General features: G+C 41.8%; 1 protein-coding gene across 1 annotated transcript; it reads left to right on the forward strand.

Annotated features, from left to right (window-relative positions):
* Positions 1-807: 807 nt before the first annotated feature.
* On the forward strand, positions 808-9592 carry LOC129339767 (vomeronasal type-2 receptor 26-like). Its single transcript, XM_054994349.1, has 6 exons — positions 808-1037; positions 1885-2176; positions 3970-4902; positions 5683-5910; positions 7783-7909; positions 8679-9592. The coding sequence occupies exons 1-6, from the start codon at positions 808-810 to the stop codon at positions 9590-9592; spliced, it is 2724 nt and encodes a 907-aa protein (XP_054850324.1).
* Positions 9593-11153: the final 1561 nt, after the last annotated feature.

The raw sequence follows: 11153 nt of genomic DNA on the forward strand, positions 1-11153 counted from the left end.
ATTATATCTGTATTCTTGCATTTTTTTTGCTTTTAATGGTTTTGGATTGTGCAGGCCTATGGCCATATACAATATAGTCATTCATTCATTCATTTATTAAAGCCTAGTGGACTCTTAGTCTGAACAAAACATTTTTCAACATCCATCAAATATCCTATGAATCAATGCTTTAAAATTTACTTAAATTCCAATGTGGGTGCACCTTGACAATGATAGGAAACCGTTTGTCCTAGAGAAGGAAGTACCATATTGTAGCCGTGTCAGTGCAGTTCTAAGGATGCCCACTTCCTCTTGAATTCCATCCCAAAAGGTTATTGAGGGTCATCTTGAGCCCATCCTCCCAATAGCCCTCCCTCTAGAAAGGAGATGAAACAACATCAGAAAAATATGTTTGCTCCCGCACTTCTGCTGATTTAGCAGTTCAAAAGGCTTGCAGAGGTAATTACCTCTCCTGTAATTAGCGGAATGATGGTCATTGATTCACATGGACAAAGCTCAAAAGGCATTCCAGAAGGAATCCAGGAAAAAAAATTCAACCACGAAGCCTGATATTTCTCTTTATAAAACTCACGCTGTCATTCAAAGCTCAGATTAAAGACTACAGATAAGCAGCATCCCTGTCTGTGCCAATTGTCTCTCAACTGGCATGCAAACATACTTTTGGAACACTGCTGGGACTAAAGACAATGGTGATGAGGGTAGCTATAGTAGTATGGTGGCTGTCGTAGAATCCACTGCAATCCCATCCACCTTGTTTAAGCCTCGCAGATGTTAGTGATGATGCTGAAAATCAACTCCAGAGAGTCCATGGCGAGAAAGGAGTTTGTGATACTGCTGCAGCTATTAATCCTGCTCCCTCACGAAGTTTGCGAAGGGCAGACAATGAAATGTGCTCACACTGAACCTCTTCAGATTCCACAAGAGTGGTACCAGCCAGGAGAAATCGTCATTGGTGGGATAATGTCTCATATTTTACGTATTTCCCCCGAAATTCTCTTCCAGAAATCCCCTTCTGAGACGTCTGCTAATATTCCTGTGTAAGGAGTCAATTTTGCCCCTAACAAATTATATATGATTCTATCTTAATTCATCTTTACATTCTTCTCTATGTTGGTATGATTGTAGATTAATTCTGACAAATTTAGAAAAAGAGAACAATTTTTATGTGCATGGGTTGGTTGGTCAATAAATAAATGTACACGTTTTGAATAAACTAAGGAATGAAGGAAGGATACTATATATTTTTTCATTCTTTTCCTCTAATAACTGTCTCCTTTGAAGCCTTTGGAAGACTCCCTCCACCAAGAATGATTAAACTGTCCTGATGGCTGCTTGGGCAATTTTATCCCAACAGGATTGTAGGAGCCAGTCTACAACTAAATTAACTTCCTATATGCATAATACAGAATTTTCTTAGAATTTCAGGAAAAATGAAAAGATTTTTTTGAATATGTAGCTGGAAATTAAGAAAAACTAGGAATAGTTACTATGGGAGCAGACCAATTAGAAAACTAATATTTTAAAATATTGAATATAAAATGTTAAATAGAATGTTAAATATAAAATGTTCAGTATAAAATCTTGAGTAAAAGTAAGTAAGGAGATGGAGAGGAATAATATTTTGTAACTTAAACGTGCTGTTATATATTCTGTTTATGTTTCTTTATGTATTGTTTATTGTCTTTTTCTTTTCAAATATAAATTTTAAAAAAATTGCTCAAGGCATGTTGATTTACAAATGGTACAAAGGTGTAGAGTATGCAGGATGGACAAGATCAGCCATTATACGAACCGAGCTGGGCTCTTCCTTGCTTCTTTATAACCAATATTGTAATAAACATGGATTGAATGCCCCTGTGAAACAAAAATTAATTTTATTTGCAGTTTGATAACAAAGTTCTACCAGCACGTTCTGGCTTTGGTTTTTGCCATCAAGGAGATCAATGAGGATCCCGCAGTCTTACCCAACACCACCCTTGGATTCCACATCTATGACAGCTACAATGATGCATGGATGACCTACCGTACCACTATGGACCTGCTCTTCAAATCACACAAGTTCATCCCCAACTATGAATGTGGTGCCCAGAAAGGTCTCATAGCAATCATCGGAGGACTGGGATCAGACACCTCCTCCCGCATGGCAGAACTTTCCAGTCTTTATATGATACCACAGGTGGGATGAGTGAATACGACGGCATTTCTTGATTTCACATGTATTCTATTTCTGGAAAGATGGATCCAAAATTACCAGTGATAATAGGAAGCTTCCTGTTTCCTGCATAATGGGTCAAGGGTGGGCGAATGCCCACAGAAATATATATATGGCTCACTGGTCAACACTTTTCCTACCTTAATTGGCAGGGCTTTATGATTGAGTGTTATTCCTTGTTGCTTGCGTTAGCTTCTGATTGGAACTCTGGTCTCAGAGAGAATATGCTAGCAGTTTATGTGCACTGAAAATATTTCCATTTCAGACTTGGATCTGGGGCGACCAAAGGAACTCTGTTCCATTGCTGGTTTGTTCTGGGTGGGCTGTTGTCAGTTTGGATCTAATCCTTTTGATTTTGCTTCTGGTTGGGACTCTGGTCTCAGAGACAATATGCTAAGCACTTTATGAACATTACCTTTGGAGAAGAATTACTTAGTACTTTCTACCTTAGTGTCAGCTAGTCACCATATCAGTAATGTTTGGGAGTGTCATCAAAGCGACCAACATAATTCCTCATAAACTACTTGGTATATTTTGTCCAGGGAGTAAGGGAACTTACATACAGGGGAATTTCTCCATGACTGCTTACACTGCAGGTCCAACTCTGCTGATTATGCCTGGTCCAATTCCCTTCATTCTGGCTACTGCAAGTCCCACCAACATCCTGAAGCTGCTGGCCAATTTTGAGATTCCTAGCTTTATTTTCGAATGAGTTATGCCTGTCGCAATCACCAAACATTAGTAGCTTGCATTGGCAGTGGGGGTGGGTGGAATAGCTATTTGTCTCAATCATGGGGGACAAGGAGGCTTCCGATTCCCTTCATTTTTGACACTCCTGGTATGTCTCCCCAAAAGTGTTGTGCTCAGAAAATCAGAATTTCCTGGTGATCCCAGGCCCAAAAGATGTCTGGCTGTTCTCAACCAGAGCTAGGGCCTTCTTGGCCCTGGTGCCTGCCTGGTGGAACTCTCGGCCTGGTGACATCCGTGACCTATGTGACCTAATGCAGTTCCACAGGATGTGTAAGACAGAAGTGTTCTGACAGGCTCATGGCTGAGGACAGCAACGTTTACCACCATATCCATCCCAATATGGAGGGAAGGGTGTATGCTGTTTTAAAGCCATCTGTAGTTGCAGATTGCATTATTTTAACGGTTTCTGACTTGTTTGACGGTTTGAATTTGTAGCAATTTATATATTTCATTATGTGATTTAATTATGCTGTTGGAACTGTATCAGAATGTTGTACACCAGCCTGAGCTTGGTTATGGGGGAGGGTGGTTTAGAAATCTAAATAAATAAACTCCCATGATCATCCTGAAGTAGGGTTGCCAACCTCCAGGTAGTGGCTGGAGATCTCCCAGAATTGCAGCTGGTCTCCAGGCCACAGAGATCAGTTCACCTGGAGAAAATGGCTCCTTTGGGGGGTGGACTCTATGGAATTATGCCATGCCAAGGTCCTTTCCCTCCCCAAACCCCACTTTCTCCAGGTTTTCCAGGTTTCACACACACCCCGCCCAGATCTCCAGGAATTTCCCAATTTGGAGCTGGCAACCCTATCCTGAAGCCAGTGGCCGATTTTGAGGCACCGGATTTATTTTCTGTGGATCTACACCTGCTACAGAAAAACAGATGAACAAATGGGCAGACGGACAGAGCCTTTTATTAACACGTACATAAGTTACCATAGGGATACTATGGCTTAAAGCTGGCCTGAAAGGAAAATGTGTACATTAATATAATGAGTATATATTCTCAGGTGCCCTTATTCTTGCCTTCCTTGCTAATGAGTGCTCTTACCATTACTAAGATTTCTTATGGATCATTTGAATCACTTGTGAAGGATCGAGTCCATTTCCCTTCCTTTTATTGCATGGTCCCCAATGAAGCCCTTCAGTACGTGGGAATTGTCCAGCTACTTCTGCATTTCGGGTGGAGATGGTTTGGACTCGTTGCTATGGATGATGAAGGCGGAGAACATTTCTTGCAGGCGCTGGAGCTGATGCTTCTCAGGCATGGCATCTGTTCAGCCTTCGTAATAAGGACATCAAGAAGTATCAGTGTTGATAGTCTCTCAAAAATGTACAACTACTGTCACAATAATAGTTCTGATTTACTGAACAGTAAAGCTAATGCAATCGTTGTGTATGGAGAAGCATCCACCATTATGTGGCTAGCAGAAATTATATTGATATTGCCCTCAGCAACAGTAAGGCTACCAGATACTCCATATTTGACCTCTGCAGGAAAGGTGTGGATCATGACCGCCCAGATGGATTTCGCCTTCAATATATTTCAAATGGGTGTTGACGTACAAATGTTCCATGGTGCTCTTTCCTTCGCAATTCACACAAATGAGATTGGAGGTTTCCAAACCTTTCTTCAGACCATCAATACCACCTGGGAAAACAAAGATGGTTTTATTAAGGACTTCTGGGAACAAGTGTTTGACTGTGCACTTCCAGATTCCATTAACACAACCACCGTTAGTGAACTGTGTACAGGAGAGGAGAGACTGGAGAGTGTTCGAGCACCTTTTTTTGAAAGGGCTATGACAGGCCACAGCTATAGTATTTATAATGCTGTCCATGCTCTGGCGTATGCCTTACACAATGTGAAAACATGTAGAGCCCAAGAAAGAGCAAGGGAGGATGGGGGCAGACGGGATCTTCTGAGGATGAAGCCCTGGCAGGTAATTGCTGTCCACTGATGAACTCTCATGTCATAACTAAGGTTCCAATGTGTTGTTGTATTGTGCAATGATCAGCCTGCTTCCACAATGTGTTGCTGCAACAATCAGCCCGTCTTTGACCATGAAATCAGTAAGGAACTTTGGTACTCATCCTTTGTCTCACCTCTGACTCTTGATGCCCCAGCAAGGCAGAGCAGCAAAATAGAGGCCCTGAACTGTCCAAAAGCCCAGGAACAACCTGAAATCTTTTGGGTTGCATATTCCAGAATCCTAAAAATGTTCATGGCTGCCTTTGGTCTTGCAGATATTCCCAGGCTGACCTATCTGGATCTTATTAGAAGTTTCCTGAGAATGACACCAAATTGTTAAAGCCATTAGGATTCACCAGATACTCTTTGCCCATACTTGACAGTTAACTTGTCTATGTCAAACAACTTCAAAGAAAAATACATTGCTTTCATAAACTCGTTCCTCTCTCAGAGACTAACAGAATCAAAACCAATAGAGTATACACCGCAGCTTTATATTTCCCTTGATTTTCTCTTTCTTTCCATCTCGATTCATTCATTTCTTCAGAACATCTTAGAAATCTATAAAGCCACCAAGATTCACATGCCTACTCTTTGGCCTTATCTAGCACTCTGAATGAAATGCTGTCTGTTGATATCTTTATGTGCAAACTGCTTGCATTCATAAACTGGTTTTTGTCTCTTTGAAAATCTCCTAGAGAAGATTTCAAAAATTTATTGTCCCCTTGACTTCCACTGTCTTTCCTTCTAGATGCATTCATGCCTTCAGAAGATCTCATTTAACAACAGTGCTGGAGATGAAATTCGCTTTAATGAGCATGGGGAACTAGCAGCCGGGTTTGACCTTACCAACTTGATCACTTTCCCAAATAACTCCTATACCCGAGTGAAAGTGGGAAGGCTGGATCCGCGGGCTCCTCCAGGGAAAGAGCTCACCATCGATGAGGACAGAATTGAGTGGCACAAAGCCCTCACTCAGGTGGGATAATAACAGCATAGTCTCTCAAATGGCAAGATTCATAGTGGTCCATTGAATAAGATTGTTACTAAATTTTAGAAGAAAAAGTAGAATCTTTCCTTCATGCATGACTTTGTAATCCCTTCCAGTGCAAGGAACTGTATAATGGCATCATTAATCTGATTAATCACACACAGGAAGTTTATTTTTCTGGATGTTCACAAATTCTGTTTTAATTTCAATTCAGAATTTCAGGAAGGTCATGATTTTCAGGAGGGCTGTTACTGTTTCTGAAATCCATTCTGGGAACATCTTAGGGGGGATACTGGATATCAGTAGACCTGGCCACTGATACAATAGGAAACAGCAAATCTTTGGTATAATTTCACCTCAGAATTACCCAAACACACACGACTTGAGGCGATGCTAATGGAAAAACTGATGTTGTATAAGGGACTGACATACTTCTCTTTAAAAGGGTAATGTTTTCAGAGACAATTCAAATATTACTGGACCCATCCTTCCTTTTTGAGGAACAGGTTGATGTTGTAACTAAAAGAACCATTGATCATCTCCACAAGGTCATAACTTGTCTAGTTTTCATGACTCAACCATTCTGTCTGCTTTGGACCGCACTTGTATAAGCTCTTAGCAAGTAACATGGTCTCCTGTGGTCTGTCCTTGAAGATAGTCTGAAAGTATCGTTGAGGGCAAAATGCAGCAGCCCAGAGTTTGCGAGCTGCTCATCTAATTTGTTTATTAAGCCAATAAGGACAGCGTTTCATAGGCTGTCTACTTGCTTCTCTGCTCAGTTCAGGGTTCTGATTCTTCTCCGGAGAGACTTCCATGACTTACAAACTTGAACAATGGCCTCTCTGATATACAGGCCATTTCTACATGCTGTTAAAGAGACTGGCTACTTACTGAATGCTGGCGGGTTTTTTTCACAGATTCCAGATGCCTCTGATTTCAAAGCGGAAGCAGGCAGTTTGTCTTTTGTCTGATCAGCGTCCTTGACCCGGCACAGGAAAGAGTGGGAAATCCCGGTCTCAGAAAAGACACTGATCAGACGAAAAACAAACTGCCTGCTTCCGCTTTGAAATCGGAGGCATCTCGAATCTGTGAAAAAACCCGCCAGCATTCAGTAAGTAGCCCGTCTCTTTAACAGCACGTGGAAACGGCCAGAGTGCTGACTTAAGTCAACTCTGCAGGCTCTTTTGGGATTACTCTCAATCAGACAGGTCTATTCTGTGGTAGCCAGGATTCATGCTGCTGCTTCTTGTTGGCAGCGGCAGCCATAGCACCACTATGTGGAATTAACTCCAGGAGGGATTTTGTTGAGAATTTTATGTAATAAAAAAGAAAAAAAAACATAAAAACACAATTACACAAAAACTGACAAACAATAACAGACTATAGATACAAAAAAAATCAATAAACACAAGCCATTGCCTGTCAGAGTAGAGTAGAATAGACAATATTGGCCTGGATGTGCTGACAATATATAAAGCTCCGTCATATGTTTACTGTAATGTGCAATGGTTTAACTTTGTAGTTTTTTAATTTTTAAAAAATTATTACCTTGTGCTTTTCACATACTGCTTGAACTCAGAGAGGGAGGAAATCAGTTAAAAATTTGTGTGCACTTATATTGTGTGTGTGTATATGTGCTGTCAAGTTGCAAGTGACTTATGGCAGCCCCAGCAAGGAGCTGTCAAGGCAACTGAGGAGCAGAATCTTCCTTGGGGGTCTCCCATCCAAGTTCAAAGCCTGCTTAGCTTCCGAGATCTGACAAGAGTGGGTTATACCATGCTGCCTTCTCTTCCTATGCATAAATTATCCTCCTCAAAAAATCATCAGCTCAAAGCAAATCTTTCCTTTTTTCAAGGGTAGGTGCCTCCCTTCTCTCTGTGCAATGACATCTGCTATCCTGGTTACAGCAGGAAAAAGAAGGAGGGGGAGAAATTTTGCTGCTATGATTGTCCTCCATGTCCAGAAGGCAAGGTGTCAAACCAAGAAGGTAGAAGATGCAACAGTGAAAAATAATCTAATCAAATATCAAAAAATTCTGTGGAGGTGTTCAGGAGCGATGCCTGGGAGGGTAGTTTACTATCTGTACATTTGGGAAATGTGAAATTGAGGCCAAAGAAAGTGATTTCTTATTATCCATTTCTCCAGTTATTTTCTATCATGCAATTAGAAAAATAAAATGTTCAGAGACATGTGATGGACAAAGTAGCTTTTATGTCCAACAGAGGTGAATAAAAGTGGTCACTGGGCATTACTAGAGAGATTTTTTTCTGGCAACATTGGGTAAAGTTTCCCCTTTATTTTGGGAATCCATACACAATCAGATGCTAAAGAATCAACATAGCATGGCGGGGGGAGTAAATGCAAAATAAAACAAATGACTTCAGCTGTGGAGAAGTAGAACTTGTAAGTTCTCCTCCAATGAGAATTTACTGTAAGGATAATCCCTCCAGCAAGAACATTGGAAGACAATAAAAAGCATGGCTAGGCTCCCATCTCTGATCTACAAAGTTCCACCAACAAGAACGGGCTTCATTTTCTCATTTCATTATATGTCAGAAAGGTCAAATGTTACTATAGAACAAAGGATGTTCAAATAGAAACACGCCCCCCAACAACAACATATCAAATATTTTCATGTCTGAAAATGTTTACAGATCTGATTTCTAAGTACAGAGTTAGACCCTGGAAAAGTATTTTTTTTTTATTTCTGATAATAATTGCAATAGCCTTGCATCACTCCTCTTTTCCTCTTTCAGATATGGATTACTGTACCACTTGCCAAGAAGGTTACTATCCAGACAAGCATCGAGATCAATGCATTCCTAAGATTCCAAGCTTCTTGTCCTTTCAAGATTCTTTGGGGATGATTTTGGCCTTTGGGGCTGTTTTCTTTTCTCTGATGACTGCTCTGGTACTTGGGATCTTCATTAAGCGCCACGACACCCCAATAGTCAAAGCCAACAATCGAAGTCTCACCTACATTCTCCTCATCTCCCTCCTTCTTTGCTTCCTCTGCTCTTTGCTCTTCATCGGACAGCCTAACAAGGTGACCTGCCTCCTTCGACAAACAACTTTTGGCATCATCTTCTCAGGGGCTCTTTCTTCTGTCTTGGCCAAAACCATTACTGTGGTGCTGGCTTTCATGGCCTCCAGGCCAAGAAACATTTTCCGGAAATGGGTGGGGAAAAGGTTGTCACATTCCATTGTCTTTTCCTGCTCCTTTGTTCAAGTTCTCATTTGTGCTATTTGGCTGGGATACTTTCCTCCATTCCCAGATCTTGACAAACACTCACTGACTGAAGAAATTATAGTGGGATGTAATGAAGGTTCGGTCACCATGTTCTACTGTGTCTTGGCCTACATGGGCTTGCTGGCCACCATCAGCTTCATTGTGGCTTTCCTAGCCAGGAAATTGCCCGACAGTTTTAATGAATCCAAGTTCATCACCTTCAGCATGTTTGTCTTTTGCAGTGTTTGGCTGACATTTGTTCCAAGTTATCTGAGCACCAGAGGAAAGGTCATGGTGGCTGTGGAGATCTTCTCCATCTTGGCCTCCAGTGCTGGATTACTGGTCTGCATCTTTTCCCCCAAATGCTATATCCTTATATTCTTGCCTAAACTGAACAGCAGAAAGCAGTTGATAAGGAAAAGCCATATTATTTCACAATAAACCATGTTTATTGCTAACTGTAGTTCCACTCGAGCAGCAAGGGATGGAGAAGGACAGGGAAATGGCCCTGGATAACAGCTCTGAGCCCAAGCTCCCCTGGACCCACCCCCCAAAGGAGTCATGGCAGGAGACTCTGTTTGCCTCCCCAGCTGGCTAAGTATCCATGTCCCCAAGGTAGCTCAAGTGGGCTTTGAGCCTCCCCTGCATCGCGCTTGGGTGTGTGGACACCATCTCTCCTGGACCAGATGAAGTTTGGGCAGGTTGGGCACCACCTCCCATCCCCAACTGCCTAGGCTTTAGGTGGGCCAGGTACCACTTCCCCTGGGCCCTGTAGGCTATGTGCACCTCCTCTTGTAAGCTAGCCAACTGCTACCTACCCCATACGGGCCCTTCTCACCACAGGGTCGACCAAGCCCTGGTGAGGGAGGCCATTAGCCAATTAGATGGCCTTAATAGCCACTCTGCCCTGAAAGCAGCTAAGGAATATCTATGGAAGTGGGCAAAGGGTTTGCTTAGCTTAACTTACTAAGAAAGCCAGTTTATATCCCTCCCTTTTTAAAACCAACTGCAATAATTCTCTTTTGTTGAGAATTAAACCAGTGTGGTTGTTAACTGTGAAGTAACATGGTTATATAATCAGATTTCCCCTTTTTCCTTTCTTGACTAATCAATTAAATGAATTCTACATGCAAATTATTCATCCTTATAAATAATATATCCTTGAAAACTCATAGTCCTGGGGTTGCCATGAGATGGTTGCAACTTGATGGTGTAACCTATTTAGTTCAAGGAGCAATATCAAATAAATATATATTTTTTAATTCAAGAACTGAGAGAATTCACATCTATGACAGTGTGATCCCACCTTCTGACACTTGCATTTATAATAATTAATAGTGAACCAACTAGTAAAAACATTTTATTTGGAACAGTAAATAAGCATATACAACAACAATTGACATGCAAGAATTCAGGCCTGGGCCATTTCCAGATGGCTTACCTGAAGCCGCTCCATGCCGCAATGTTGTGGATCGTGGCGGGGAAAATGCGAAATATCACGTTTTCTCACGCGAGTTTTGTGCGACGTCGCGCAAAACTCGCACGAGAAAACGCGATATTTCGCATTTTCCCCGCCACGATCCACAACATTGCGGCATGGAGCAGCTTCAGGTAAGCCATCTGGAAACGGCCCTGTTGTCTTTGAGCAGACTCGGGTCTCAGTCTTTCTGACTTCTGCCTAGCCAGTCCCTTGAAGATGCATCGACATACGAAGCTGAAGTTGGTTCCCAGTTCCTAGTTCCTTATTCGCAGTTCCTAGTTCCTTATTCGCAAAGCCAAAGACAAATATTGTGGGGAAATTGAAACGCTTTGCACCCCAAAATGAAGTTTGTAGGGGCACATATCATGCACCTACAGATTCAGCAGACTCAGCTCTCTAAATCGATCTATACTGGGTCAACCTACAAAGTCCAGTTCTTGAGTTAATAGCTTCAAAGTAGGGTGCCCCCAGAACAAGTCAATAAGCAGAAAGGGGGGCGGCTGCAGCAGAAAAAAAATTGGA

Source organism: Eublepharis macularius, chromosome 12 (genome assembly GCF_028583425.1).
Source record: "Eublepharis macularius isolate TG4126 chromosome 12, MPM_Emac_v1.0, whole genome shotgun sequence".
Lineage (NCBI taxonomy): Eukaryota > Metazoa > Chordata > Lepidosauria > Squamata > Eublepharidae > Eublepharis > Eublepharis macularius.

Excerpts from the sequence above, each read along its gene's own strand:
- LOC129339767 (XM_054994349.1), top strand. The coding sequence starts at position 808 with ATGGCGAGAAAGGAGTTTGTGATACTGCTGCAGCTATTAATCCTGCTC. Across the intron at positions 1,038-1,884 it reads ACGTCTGCTAATATTCCTGT|TTTGATAACAAAGTTCTACC; the intron begins GTAAGGAGTCAA and ends TTTTATTTGCAG. Across the intron at positions 7,910-8,678 it reads CAAGGTGTCAAACCAAGAAG|ATATGGATTACTGTACCACT; the intron begins GTAGAAGATGCA and ends TTCCTCTTTCAG.